The 14,530-nt window shown below is 45.7% G+C and overlaps 2 protein-coding genes across 3 annotated transcripts; one reads left to right on the top strand and one right to left on the bottom strand.

Moving 5' to 3' along the window:
- The first annotated feature begins 1,001 nt into the window (after nt 1–1,001).
- On the top strand, nt 1,002–6,573 carry ikbip (IKBKB interacting protein). 2 transcript variants are annotated; one of them, XM_083656761.1, is made up of 4 exons: nt 1,002–1,430; nt 1,531–1,648; nt 3,776–3,976; nt 5,104–6,573. In XM_083656761.1, exons 1-4 carry the CDS (start codon nt 1,225–1,227, stop codon nt 5,710–5,712), a joined length of 1,134 nt encoding a protein of 377 aa, XP_083512887.1. In that variant the 5' UTR covers nt 1,002–1,224; the 3' UTR covers nt 5,713–6,573. The 2 variants fall into 2 exon arrangements, with proteins under 2 accessions (XP_083512887.1, XP_083512886.1); XM_083656760.1 differs by lacking the exons at nt 3,776–3,976; nt 5,104–6,573 and adding an exon at nt 2,185–3,536.
- Nucleotides 6,574–7,477: 904 nt separating this feature from the next.
- Nucleotides 7,478–11,691, bottom strand: ckap4 (cytoskeleton associated protein 4). The gene is made up of 2 exons (XM_083654089.1): nt 11,218–11,691; nt 7,478–9,094 (listed from the first exon to the last, which is right to left on the bottom strand). Exons 1-2 carry the CDS (start codon nt 11,548–11,550, stop codon nt 7,892–7,894), a joined length of 1,536 nt encoding a protein of 511 aa, XP_083510215.1. The 5' UTR covers nt 11,551–11,691; the 3' UTR covers nt 7,478–7,891.
- Nucleotides 11,692–14,530: the final 2,839 nt, after the last annotated feature.

The following is a 14,530-nucleotide window of genomic DNA, read 5'->3' as shown; positions in this document are numbered from 1 at the left end:
CAAAGTTGGTGTTTATAAACTGATTTGCACAAACTTAGCCTCATACCAAGGGAAATTGTTACATGTATACCCATATTATTAAATGTATCTCGGGAGATAGTGTAAATTGAAAAATAAATGGTGATATTTATTATTAATAAGAATCATATTTTAGCCTAGATTATTAGAAAATAGTAATTAATTTTCCTAAATAATGGAGAGAGAGAGAAGATGGATATCTAGTCCATACATGGGCAATGTATGGACATGTATGTCAATCCGGCCCCCAACGTCCTCAAAGAAAAACTCAATAAAATGCTGAATTATGTTAGTAAATCTCATCTGCTACAGCCATTGGATTTGTATCACTATCACTTGGGGGATTAACAGGAGAAATGACGAACCACAACGGGAGAGAGGGTTAAAAATAGGGAGACACCCGCGAAAATCGGGAGTGTTGCCATGTATGATGTCCAATGTGTGGCCCTTCGCTTACTTTATGTGACAGTATGGCCCTCTGGAAAAAAATTGCCCACCCCTGATCTAGTCTGACTCCAGGCGGAGATGATGCTGGCAGTCGCCTACGTGGCTGACGCGTTTGCAGTCTTCACGAGCTGTCGGAAATATGGGAATTACGGCTGGAGCGCACTTGAATGGCGAACAAAACATAGGCTACCTGACTGAGACAATCGCGATTTTATGTAACACCAGTTTCCAATATTTGACGTTTGGGACATAGAGCTTTGAAGATGTGTGAACATCTTTTACGGTAAACGCAATGTGTTATACCACTTTTACTAATTAATTAATTAAATGGATTGATGGTCAATGCAACATTTATTTTCGTTCTACTACAACAGAACAAAGCGATCCTGTACCGCTTGACCACTTCAATAACAACAGCCAACACACAATTTTGCTTTACATTATTTCTGACCAAAAGCATTTGAAAAATTGGGATTTACGAGCTTAGGACGAGTACCTGAAAGCCTCATTTTCCCAAGGAGGAGCAGGGTTGAGGATTCTGGATGGGAAAACGGATGCTGTATGTATTGATCAATTAAGCTACTAATTTCTTAGGCCTATTATTATTGTTGTAGCCTACTGCAGTTTACATTATGCATTATGAGTTTCTTATTTTACTTTGCGAAGTAACGTATAGCCAGGTAGACCTTTCCTAGGCCTGTTGAATTCCTTGACAGTGGAAGTTGCTGAACAGTCCAAACAGTGTGTCACTGTGCTAAAATGCCTAATGAAGTGAAGCAGAGAAAGAAGACTCAGTCACCAAAACCAAGCGAGGAATTATCCGAAACGTCGACTGCAAATGGCAACGATGAAGCGCAAAAAGTCAAAACTACAGTCGGAAACAACGCAGGACCAAAGAAAGCGTCCCTGGATCTTAAAGGCGTAATGTGCGTATTGTCTCTTGCAGCATGCGGAGCTTTAACTTGGTAAGTCAACAACATGGATATCCTTGTTCATTTCAGAGTTTTTACTTTTTTTTTGCTTGCTTGTGTGTTTGCTCACTAATTCTGTGTTTGTGGGTTTCAGGGTGGTGCTACAACAGAACGAAAGATTTTCTGAAATAGAGGAAAAGTACAAGGTTGTACATGGGAAGACTGCAAGTCTGTTCGACATGGAAGAGGAAGTTCTCAAGGTTTCTAAAAAGGTACGTTTGATTCACAGAGGTGGAGCAGGCCTGGTTTCCATCGTGTGCTTTGGGGTGTGTGTGTGTGTGTGTGTGTGTGTGTGTGTGTGTGTGTGTGTGTGAGTGTGAGAGAGAGAGAGCGAGAGAGAGAGAGAGTGTAGATGGTAATCGGTTGGGGGAGGAGTGAGTGTCGCTGATGAAATATCTAAATAAGTCTCACATACATATCAGTGTGTGTGTGGGGGGGGGGGGTTGTTTGTGTGCGTGTGTGTGTGTGAGTGTGTGTGTGTGTGTGTGTGTGTGTGTGTGTGTGTGTGTGTGTGTGTGTGTGAGAGTGAGTGAATAGAATATAACTACTTCCAATTGTGCGTAAGTTCTCCCTCTCTTGCTTGCCAACCTCTCATTTCCCCTCATGTGTATTCTCTGCTCCTCACACACACTTTCTTTTCTTGCAGTTCACTTATTGTACATACTTATTGTATAGTAGTTGTGTATGAGTACTGAGGACCCTAGAGCTCCCACAGAAACAGCCCTCCTGTTTTGTGTTGCGGCTGCAGCTTGCCGCCTCTGAGGATGACCTACAGGAGGCGCTCTCCGCTGTCTCCCTGGCGACTAGTCTCCGACAGGACATCTCCACCCTCCACACCGCCGTCATGGCAATGCAGGCCGAGGAGAACTCTGCCTCCCGCGAGCTGCAGACGGTCAACGGCCACTTCCTCAACGTGACGGAGACATGGCAGGGCCGCCTGGCCGCCCTCACCTCCGACCTGGCTGCCCTCAAAGCCGAGTCACGGGAGGCACACAGCGGGGCCACCGAGCGGGTGAACGAGGCAGAGGGGAGAGCCCGGTCGCTGGCCGAGAGGCTGGAGGAGCTGGAGGACAGCACCCGGAGGAACGCCCGTGCCCTGGAGCGCACAGAGGAAGAGGACGCCAAGCGGGCGCACGACCAGCTGGACTGGAACACCAAGCAGATCCACAAGCTGGACGAGCAGGTGGGCGGCCTCGCCCGTAGGGAGGCCGAGCTCAGCGGCCAGCTGCGGGAGCACATCCCCCGGGCGCAGCAGTGTGAGGCGCACCTGCCCGAGGTGGAGGAGGCGGTGCGCTCCATCCTCAGGCTGGGGGGTGACCTGAGCGCGGCGGAGAGGAGGCTGGAGGAGCTCACGCTGCAGGTGTTCGGGACTGAGGACAGCATGCTGAAAGCACTCAACGAAATCCTGGACATCAGACAGGAGCTGGACACCCTCCACGCCCAAAACAGCATCCTCAAGATGAAGAACGAGTTGTCAGTGGTGAAAGAGGCTGTGCGTGAACTCACCATGGTGCTGAGGGGTGAGCACGTCGACAGTCAGGAAGACTCCGGCACTCTGGAGTTGGAAGGATGGAAAGACGAGGAGATAGAGGAGGAATATGACCCGGATGAGCCATATCAACCTCTTCCTGATGATGACCTCACTGAATGATGTCATTGATTTCAATCCAAAGGGAATGGAGTGACCCTGTCTTTCCATTAGCTCTAAAAGGCTGCTCAACTTCAGTATTAATGTTTTTGGAAAATTTTGTATCTCAGTTTAATGTCCGAAAATTGTGGCCATTTATTTGAATGTATTAGCCACAGTAGCTTGCTTTGAGCAGCCATTCAGGCAGACAGGTACTGTATTACTTAAGCACCTAAGAATGGTTGAAATATTTAATGGTTTGGTTTATATGTAGTGAGACATTTTGTTTTATGTAGCAATTTTAGGGAAATATACCTCATTTTTCAGTAATTATTGCTTTGTCGAAAGTCTAAATATCTGTATTTATAAACTGTATCATGAAACTACATGGAATGTTGTTGTTGTTTACACATTTTTCAGCATTTGGGTGTCACCTGTTGAAAGCATGACATCACTTCTTATTCATCACCAATAAAATCACATTTTTAGTAAAAGGGCTCTCATTTGTTTTCTTCTTTCTTTTTTAATGTAGTGGATAACTACTTTCTCTACTATGTTTCTTCTTAAAGGAACCCCTATATTTCTAATATTTTCAGGGGGCTTTGTCCCACTATATCTTCTAATGCTTTCATTAAGGTTCCTTTCAGTCAAGTCTCCTGTATGAACACGAGATGTCTGTTGTACCTCTCACTCCACATATGTCCCGTTTCAGTGTGAGAGCGTCCAGGTGATGCTGGAGGCTCTGCACCCCCAGCTGGAGGGTTTGGAGCAGGACGTGCACCAGCTGAAGGAATGGGCCTCTGGGCTGACTGACAAACGGGATGAGCTCCACACCAGCCTGACGGCGCTGAGGGACGCTGTGGGACAGATCGAAGAACGCACCTCTGCCATCACCAAGGACGTCATCAACAAGGTTTGTCAGATGCTTTGCTGCTGACATGGATCATTGTTTCTCACTAAAAAGGGAAGTCCTCTCACCTTTAGTGTTTTTATAGATAGTGGGAAAGACAGTCAGAGTAGGAGAGAAAGCTCTGTTGGGATTTGATTCAAGGCCAGTGCCACATGTGATGCCAAAGCTGGGGGACTTAACTATGCTGCTATATTTGGGCAAAACATATAATATATATATATATACCGGTATATATATATATATATATATATATACAGACGCTGCAGCACCATAAGCACCCCCACTTCCTGCACCCCTGGGGCCATGAAAGCTGCACGAGTTCAGCAGCTCCAAATGTCAGGGAGAGGTGACTGTTGGAAAAAGTGGTGCTTCAAATGGGTCTCTCAAACTCTGTTCTCCTCCCCTCCTGTCTACGATCACCCTCCACTCAACCTCTGTTCTCCTAACCCTCCTGTCTACAATCACCCTCCACTCAAACTCTGTTCTCCTCCCCTCCTGTCTACAATCACCCTCCACTCAAACTCTGTTCTCCTCCCCTCCTGTCTACAATCACCCTCCACTCAAACTCTGTTCTCCTCCTCCTGTCTACAATCACCCTCCACTCAAACTCTGTTCTCCTCCCCTCCTGTCTACAATCACCCTCCACTCAAACTCTGTTCTCCTCCCCTCCTGTCTACAATCACCCTCCACTCAACCTCTGTTCTCCTCCCCTCCTGTCTACAATCACCCTCCACTCAACCTCTGTTCTCCTCCCCTCCTGTCTACGATCACCCTCCACTCAAACTCTGTTCTCCTCCCCTCCTGTCTACGATCACCCTCCACTCAAACTCTGTTCTCCTCCCCTCCTGTTTACAATCACCCTCCACTCAAACTCTGTTCTCCTCCCCTCCTGTCTACAATCACCCTCCACTCAACCTCTGTTCTCCTCCCCTCCTGTCTACAATCACCCTCCACTCAACCTCTGTTCTCCTCCCCTCCTGTCTACAATCACCCTCCACTCAACCTCTGTTCTCCTCCCCTCCTGTCTACAATCACCCTCCACTCAACCTCTGTTCTCCTCCCCTCCTGTCTACAATCACCCTCCACTCAACCTCTGTTCTCCTCCCCTCCTGTCTACAATCACCCTCCAGGTGGCCTCGGTGAGGACGGATGTGCGAAGGATGGAGGGCCTGCAGTCCGAGGTGGAGTCTCTGATGACTCAGGTGGGAGAGCTGGAAGACAAGACGGCCCAGGCTGAGCGCAGCATGGTCAAACACATCGGGGATCTGCTGGCCGGCAGCATCGACCGCATCTCCAGCCTCCGTGCTTTGTCCGAGCGCAACACCCAGGCCATAGAGCAGCTCCGCCGACGCATGCCAGAGCTCGCCGCCGCTGACAAGGAGATCTCAGAGCGCTTGAGGGAGCTAGAGAGCGGCCGCGCCCGCCTCATCAGGACCGTGACCTTTGCCGCTGACCTCAAACCAAAGGTTGCGGCCATTAAGCGGGACTTTGGGGCGTTTGAGCCTCAGCTGTCAGACCTGACCCTTCGCATAGGGCGGTTAGCAGGAGATCTGACCAAAAGAGAACAGGAAATTGCTGAGCTTAGACAGACATTGGCTAACCTCGATGCGGTAGAGGGGGATTTGGGTGTTACAACTAAGCAGGTTAGTGAAATAGCTGATATCTCAGAGGTGGGAGAGATGCTTTTACAGGCCAACGTGAGCAAGGCTCTTCCACAAACTCAGCTGAGTGTAGAGTGATGAAGCCTTTGGTTTCGGTCGGCGACGAAGTGTGTTAAACTGTCATACTGCTGTTTGAATGTTTTACTCAAATAAACCTTTATAGTAAAGATGAAAATGTGGTTACCACGCCTTTGACCCCTCTGACTGGGAAATGGGAACCGAGATAATCTAGTTCTTCAACATTCAAAAGAGTTGTAAGTATTTTTGAATTGTGCCTTTGGGTAAGGAAGCTGTTAGCAGCAGTGTTCTTAAAAATGTCTCCTTTGATGGTGCCTGCTAGTCCACACGCCCTCCTCCAATATGACATATGATGCTCTTTTATTACATATTTATTGTACACTGCAATACCGTCTATGGGAGGATCTTAACTTGTACCCATTGTAATTCACATTTTGATCTGATTCCACAGAATTACATTATTTTTATGTTTTACAAAGGATTGTTTTGGTGTCCCACGGTCTAAATGCTGTTTCAGAGACTTGTTCACCTCCATTAAAATCTGGGGGAAACTCTGAAAACTAGCATGAAAATGGTCACCTTTAAAGGTAATAGCCATTGGCAGCTTCATTCCAAAAAGTATTATCAGCCGGGCCTTCAAAAGCCCATATTCGTCGAACCCTATCCATCAGAGTTTCCTCTTTCTCAGATATCCAAATTGAAGCAAATTCATGGTGGCTTTGTACTTTTAACTGCAATAGACTTCTTGATGTACTTGCATCCTCCTGCTGGACAAATTAAAGCTCCTGTCAAGTTTAACTTGATCACAATGTGGGTGATACAATGATTAAAGTGACTTTGCTGGCACAAATATCCAGTATTGGGATGCCCTTGCCTCTACATGGCTCTCCACATGATATTTATTTTTACAGTGTTCATGAGCATTCAAATACATCCCTGCCAAACAGAAGTTTACGTTACTGTACTGTTTGCTCTGGTGCTGTAGCCACCCGCACACAGCCCCAGGTGTTGGCTCATAGCGGAGGGGGAACACCTGGAAGAGCTATGTAACATCGCAGAACCAAAAACTTCAAGCATCAAGACATAAATCATCCAAAGAGCAAATTACATGTTAATCTTTTACCATGACTAGACTGCTGAAAGAGCTGAACACACGCGGGAGTTCAGCTAGTCTGGCATTATGAAACAGATTGCACAGTGAGGTAGAGACTCGTTTACTTAACTCTACACTGCCAAGGCTTTACTCATGTTAAAGATGACTGTACAAATAGCATAGTGTTGTCTAACCATTACAATGCTTGTATAATTCTCAAATTCTCAATGTTTGGGCTTTCAAATGATTCAATCAACCCCAGGCTATATCACGCCTACCAACAGTTAACCCTTAATTTTCATTCCCACCACAGTTGGAAGGGTAATGGCTGCTAAACCAAATCAATAAATTATATTTCACAAACTCCATGCAGGGAAGTACTTAATTAGATTTAGTTAATAACTAAATATATAATAACTTGTTAATGAAGAATGTTGTCCATGTTTGGTCCATATCTTTGTCAGGAAATCAGCCGAGTTGCCATTTAGAGTAATGGGGGATATGAAAACATGTGTGCGCAGCTGAAAGATTTGTTACAATACTGATGAGTCTAATTAAGGGATTGATAAATATAATGCCTGGTATTATATCTTAATTTGTCAAGGTCATTAAGAGCGAAAACAACTTTTTACTTCCTCTCTACACCGCTTGCTTAACAAATCACCCACAAGGTAGAAGAGATGCAGGAGATATGCATGCATTGCACACCAACAAATAAGTCTGCACAGCATGGGGTGATAGAGTTTTTATTTTTGTAACAAAAAAATGCAGTGAGTAAACCATGGAATGCTCAACAGGAGCTTATTGCATTTGGTTTTCAAGAAACAGCCTTGGCACAGAAAGACTTAGCACAACAATAACATTAGAAGGAAAAAAAAACCTAACAGTGCAGTGAGTGTGGAAGGTCCACCTCTGCCCCTCTCCCCTGACTCAACCCAATGATCCCAACTTCCCCATCTTTTTTTTCTCTACCTACATAAAATGTGCAACATCATGACATCAACAATCAAGTTCAAAAGAAAAAGTATTCCTTTTAGTTTCTTTCCATGAAAATGGGAAGAGTGGGTAACGTCACCTTGTAGGATTCATTATGTATGACAACAGGATGTTTGAGTTTTGCGATGTCACATTGCTACCTGAAGGCTGCTACTTTTTCTGCTTGCCAGGGACTCTGGATAAGGCCTCTATTGAATGTGTGGTCTTCTCCAATGCCTTCTGCATTGCAATAATAGCTTTCTCGTGGCCTTCCAGCCTGGCTGCTTTGTCTTCCAGGCCAGTTACCACACTTCTTAAGCTTTCTAGCTGCTTTGGCATCTCACTGCCTGCCTTGCTGCTGTCCTCCACAGCGGTAAGCCTCATCTCCAGGTCGCCTACCTGCTCATCCAGACTGGAGTCTTTGGTTTGCATGTTCTGGACCTGAGACTGGAACTCCTCCGAGCTACTCTTCAGTGCCTGCAGCTCCTGCTCCAAGCCAGTCTTGGTCTTCTCCACAGCCTGGCCCTGGGCAGCTAGCGTGCTCTCGTGAGAGTCGTACTTGGCGAGGATCGATTCCACTTTGGAGCTGATCTCTGATACCGATGTGACCAATGACTCTCCACTGTCCTCGGATGCTTTTACTCGGGCCTCCAGGTCGTCGGACCTTTTCTGGGCCTGAGCTGCTGCAGCGTTCACTTCCCGCTCCACACTTTGAACGGCCTCATTTGCCTGTTGGAGCCCCGCCTCCAGGGTCAGGGCTTTGTCCTTCACTGCCTCAACACTAACCTCTCCTTCCGTCACTGATTTCCTCAGGCTCCCAACTGTTTCTTGTATCAATGACCGCACTGCCTCAACCTCTTGAGACAGTGAAGCCACTTCCTGGTTGCGGGTCTGGAGCTCTGCCCTCACTGCACCTATCTGCTCCCTGAGTGAATCAGCCGAGGCCTCAGCAGCCTGCTTGGCTGTGCTGATTTCAGCCACGGTTTCAACGATGGCAGCGAGTTCCTCCTTGATCAGCGCTGGGTCAATCATCTCACCCAGGCGGGCCTTGAGATCGGCTAGCTGGCCCTGTGCCTCTCCCTGAGCTTCAGTGAACTCCGCCACGCTGGCCGAGATAGACTGGCTGACCTCGGCCAGGCGCTCCTCCACTGTCTTCTCCAGGGAGGAGAAGTCCCTCTCGCGAGCCTCCTTCACCTCGCTGATGCCCTCTGAAAGGTCCCTGAGGAGGTCGTTCTGGAGCTTCCGGAGGGCCTCCTCCACCTTCCGCGTCTCCACCTCGCCCTTCTTCACCCGGCCGGTGGCTCCCTCCAGCTCCACCCGCGTGATACCCAGTGATGACTCCAGCCCATCCACAACACTCCTCAGAGACTCCACCTGTAGAACCAGAGAGGAGAACCTGTCAGTACATCTTTCAAGAGCCTCTTTTCATTCAAAGTAATAAGAGTGCGTAAACTAAACACCCTGTTTTCAGCCAGTTTGGGGTGGGGGGTAGGGTTACAGAGAGTGAATAGGGGGCGTGTCTATAATAACGGCTCACCCATCTATACTTGCTGGGACCATGTCATTTTCTGTTATTATAATATTTTTGCAATTTTATAGTTTAAAAAAATTGCCACTGACCCTTAATTTTGTGAACTGTTTATGAATGCAAAAATACAAAGGTGCAGGGGAATTGAGTCACATGACTTGACTCGAGTCTTAATTGCTTGAGACTTGACTTGGGGCATGAAGAGAAGACTTGACACGTGACTTGACAGAAATGACTTGGACTTGACTTGGTAATCGATTTGGGACTCGAGTAAAGTTGACTTAGTCACACCACTGCTAAAATGTAAGTAATGTTACTTATTTTACTCATTTACCATTCATTCTGGTGACAGAATTTTCCCTCTGTCACGCACAGGGTGCATCATAACCAAATTTAATCCATCATATTTCTAGTACGTAAGATTGCAAAAGAATGATGGCAAGCAGGGTAAGGATGGGGGTTAATGAAGAGCCTAAATATCTGTGGTGAGCTACAGCTTGATACCACAAGCTCCTAGACCGGCTTGACAAGGCCACCACAGCTAACACTGTTGCATAATTACAATGCAATGCATCTTCCGGACCCGGCAGTACATTTGTTGAATGATGACTCGCATATCTTCTTCACCGGAAAATCACGTAATATCTGGCTAGCAGGTCTAACGGCCGCCAAGAAGATTGTTGCTCAACGTTGGAATCCTCCACATGATATATCACATACTCATTGGCTTCGGAGCTTTTGGGACATTTCATACCTGGAACTATCTTCAGCAAGAATTAACAATGCAAAACCAAACACGATTGTAGTATGGACAGATTTAATTTCGAAGTTAAAAGGTCTTCTGATTAGGTGATTATTTTTATTTGATGTCTGCCTATTTTTGTTTTTGTTTTAATTTATATGGTCAGTTGCAATATCCGGATTGGTGGTAAGGGGTGGGGGGTGGGGAGGGCATTGGGGGGGTAGAGGGATAAGTGGGTTTATAATAATTATTCATAATGGTATGGTAATCGTAGGATAATGTATGTAATGTATGTAGGCTATGTATGTTTTGCCTACAAAATAAAAAATTAATGATAAAAAAAAACAATGCAATGCATCTTCCAGTGTTTCTGAAGTGTGCTTTTAGCCAATTAACTGTTTCAAATGTTGAAGGCATTAAAATTTGAAGTAGTATCATCACATAACCATTGAGAATATTGGTAAATGTTTAAGAACATCATTACAGGAGAGGAAAGGAGAATGGATGATGATGATGATGATGATGATGATGAATGCAGAACAAAGAATGAGGAACAAAGCACAAGGTAAAGCTTCATTGATAAAAGCCACTATTGACCTGTTTGGAAGTAATACTTGCAGTAAACAAGGAGAATGCCTTACAAGACATCTTTATAAAGAAATAATCATTTCTGCAAAAAAGGTTTGCTGATCTGTGCCAGCTCATCAGGTTTCTAAAGGTGGGGGAGGAGAGGAGACTCTTTCTACTGCCAGACTGCAACACTTTTAGGTGACTTAACAATGTTGGCCCAACCTTATCTGCCCTGTCCAGCTGTACATTGGGGGTCCACGGATGGCTGGTTTAACTGGTTCAGTCACCCCTTCACCCACCCATTACCACACAAGCACACGCACGCGCGCGCGCGCGCACGCACACACACACACACACACACACACACACACACACACACGCACACACGCACCTAGCCTAACGCACCCACCCACGCACACAACCACAACAGTTGTTATTGACAACAACAAGCGTATGCTTATAACGCAGGTCTAACGTGTATTTCTTTCTAAAAGTTGGGGAAAGTTTGGGAGCCCTGCTGGCTGTAGCCATGACCAGTACACAAAAGGGAACCTTTGTAGTTGTGTGTCACGGCTATGCTGGCTGCTGTGTCTTGCCCGTGCCTTTTCCATTACAACTGAATGAAGTAGTTTTCTTCCCCATCACACGGTTGCCTACCTGTTGAACGACACTCTCCATTTTGCGCGTCACCTCTGCGCTGTGCCGTGCGCTCTCCTCATGCCTGGCGCTGATCTGCTGGATCTCTTCCATCGCCTGCTGCAGATAAATGGCAGCGACGCCCGCAGCGCCCACCAGAGCGATGTAAAACACCGCGGACACAAGCAGCTTGAGGCAGCCTCCTGAGCCCGCTGGCACCGGGGCTCCGGGGCCACTCACCCCGTTATTACTGCTGCTACTTTTAGGACTTTTCTTCGACGCATCGTCCTGGCTGGGCGCGGGGCTTTTCTCGCTGCTGCTGGAGCTGCTCTTGTTTCGGTTCTTCGCAGCCATCGTCGCTGAGATGTTGCACGGTGTTGCTGGTTTGTTGGACTAGTCTGTAGTCGTGGATGGAGAGAGGGTTTCAGGCCCCCCTGTCTGTCCTGTACCAGCAGCGTATCAGTGAGCGCGTCGTGTCTTTCCTGGAGCTCTTTGCGTTGAGGTATGCGGATGGGGGCCGTCCCATGTTCCACCACCACAGGCTCTACACATCATGGGTCCAGACTCCAGACCAGCCTAATGACAAAAGCGACTCAAATGAGTGACTTGTACACTGTCCCAGGCGCTGCGGTGATGATGCAATGAAGTTACCCCATAAGTTGCAACTAATGAAGTTTTAATGAAGCATACGTTTTTACAATAGTAGGCTATGTCTAAGCCCAGAAGGCTACTGCTCAGTGGTCCCCAAATTCTGGAGATCTTCATCCATCAAAATGCATACATTTGTACTCTTATTTCATTCACGTTTGAATTTATGAGAGAATGTAGGATAAGAATGACGACGACCCACTTTCTCCACATCACCCAGAGAGACAAACCTCCTCACATGGGACAAACTCTTTTATTATCAAATGGGGTTTATTATGTGGTCTAGTGCATAAATTAGGTGTCCTTTACGAACGTGTTAACTGGACTGGTCTGTTACAGGCCTGCTATTACTCTAGCCTACTACTAGTGAGTAGTGTAGTAGGCTAGAGTAAGTTCCATTCATTTTCCACTGATGCAAACTTTCGGCAAACATCACAGTGAGTGAGACAGAGCAGGGGAGGGAGGGGCTGTTCTTCCCTCTGGGTTGCTCCTCCCTTCATACGTGGCAGCAGTGGTCTTGGTAGGTCTAGGCTACATCTTTCCACTGTATTGCAGACCTAAAATGTCTTGGGGAAGTGAATGTACACAATGTTCTGTTCACTGTGCGTTCATCTGCTTGGCTGTTTTGCCCAATTTGACCCATTTGTATTTTTTCCTTAACTGGCATGTCAAGGCTACAATGAAACAATCACTGGAATATACAAAAAATATTAATATAATGTAGCCTATCTTTTAGTGTGGTACTCAATAGTGAGTCTAGTGACATTATACTTTTTTTAAACCTCCTGGAGCATTGCTGTAATATTCCTATAGGCCTATTCATAGAGATTTATTTGATATGCCTGTGCAGATTACATAGGCTGCTTTCCACTTATTATCAGTGGATTTAAAGCCAAACACTCCTTTAGAAACTCTTGCCCTACTATCCAGAAAACGAAAATGCCCCTTCGTGCAACAATTCTCACTTGCATTGTAAAAATGAAAACTACGAAAATCAGGACAGTTTTCCTCAAGAGGAGAGTGGAGAGGATCAGTGGCAGTGCCAGTGCCACTTTACATCCTCGGTTTAAACACTAGATGTCACTAAACGAGCATTTAGCTTTAGCCTACTATGTTAACCACAAACACTGAAAAGAGGTAAACCATTAGGCCAATAGGGAGCCAAAGTCACGCTCGCTTCCAATTTAAGGCAGACGAACCAAGGGATTTTATCCACCGTTCTTTTTTCTATAGGCATATCGTAAAATGCGTATAAAAGTGTGTGTGTGTGTGTGTGTGTGTGTGTGTGTGTGTGTGTGTGTGTGCGTGCGCGCGCGCGCGCGCGCGTGTACACACACACACACACACACACACACACACACACACACACACACACACACACACACACACGTTTGAATTGATATTTGTATAATTTTAATATCGATTAATATCCTTATATAATTTGTTGTTGGATAATTGTGGAATCAGCAGAGTGTGTAATTGGGAAGCATAGCCATTTTTTATTTTATTTTTAACATTTTGCCTAAAAGTGGATGACACTCGATAGTTGCGTCATTGGTGGTCGTCACCCGCAGGCACACTGGTGTTGCCTTCAGGTGCTGTAGGAAAGAATCGGAGAAGGATTCCTTTTGTTTTGGGAACTAGGAATATCCCAGTTTGAATGATGTCACCCGCACACCCGTTGATCGGGTTCCATTTAAACAGTCGTCAAACCAGCCAGGATTAGCTCTAACCAGGGTAGCCATTGTCATTGTTGGCAATAACAGTTAAAATATGTTTTTCTTTGTGTGTGTGTGTGTGTGTGTGTGTGTGTGTGTGTGTGTGTGTGTGTGTGTGTGTGTGTGTGTGTGTGTGTGTGTGTGTGTGTGTGTGTGTGTGTGTGTGTGTGAAAGCCTCACCAAGTAGCCAACAAAAGGTATTAAAGTATTTCAGTGCAACATCTTTATAAGATTAGAAATGTCATAACAAAGACAGATGAGCAAAATTAAAAGGAAATAAAATGCCTACAAAAACAACTTTGAAACCATCAAACGAACAAACAATGAATACATAATAAACAAATACTGTATGAAGTAAAAGCTTGTTGTAATGTTACTAGGCATACCTGTATATTCCTTTCATATGTAATGTTCAGGAGATATACAGTGCCGGTGGTTTGATGGTCATGTCTGGTATATTTATGTGAAGAAGTTTGGGTAAATTCCAGTTTTAAACAAGTGTAGTATGTTTTTTTTGTCTTGCTCATAGGTGTCATCAAATTAAGGGGGGATTCTTCACTGGAGTGGAGGCACACAAATGTTACTCTTTATCAAATACTTAGAAATAAGTAGGTTACTATTTAGGAAATATGTAGCCTACATATTTACATGGTTATTTCATAATTTCATAAAATTTTCATATGACTGTTAGATATGCATCCCTGTGTGACCGGTTGAGGCTGCACAGCCATTCCACAGCATTGCAAATTCAGCCATTTTTGGCCATAATTTCCAGATTCAGCACGATTGCACGTAAAATGGCATAGCTGTGGCCCAACACAATTTGCTCATTCACATACAGAGACTTCACATTCTTATTGCTACTAGTGGAATACCCATCCCTGTATGACACCCGTTGGAGCACAGAAATCACTGGCCATTTATTAGTCAGGCCTCGCTCGCAGAGTTGGCATGCAGCCTCTCCTCTC

The sequence above is a fragment of the Poromitra crassiceps genome, assembly GCF_964638095.1.
Source record: "Poromitra crassiceps genome assembly, chromosome: 2".
NCBI lineage: Eukaryota > Metazoa > Chordata > Actinopteri > Beryciformes > Melamphaidae > Poromitra > Poromitra crassiceps.
Note: the sequence above shows the minus strand (reverse complement) of the source record. Positions and strands in the feature narration are given on the sequence as shown.

Coding starts and splice junctions, on each gene's coding strand:
- ikbip (XM_083656760.1), top strand. CDS start 1,225: ATGCCTAATGAAGTGAAGCAGAGAAAGAAGACTCAGTCACCAAAACCA. Junction 1,431..1,530: donor GCATGCGGAGCTTTAACTTG/GTAAGTCAACAA, acceptor TGTGGGTTTCAG/GGTGGTGCTACAACAGAACG. Junction 1,649..2,184: donor TTCTCAAGGTTTCTAAAAAG/GTACGTTTGATT, acceptor TTGCGGCTGCAG/CTTGCCGCCTCTGAGGATGA.
- ckap4 (XM_083654089.1), bottom strand. CDS start 11,550: ATGGCTGCGAAGAACCGAAACAAGAGCAGCTCCAGCAGCAGCGAGAAA. Junction 9,095..11,217: donor TGGAGAGTGTCGTTCAACAG/GTAGGCAACCGT, acceptor CTGGTTCTACAG/GTGGAGTCTCTGAGGAGTGT.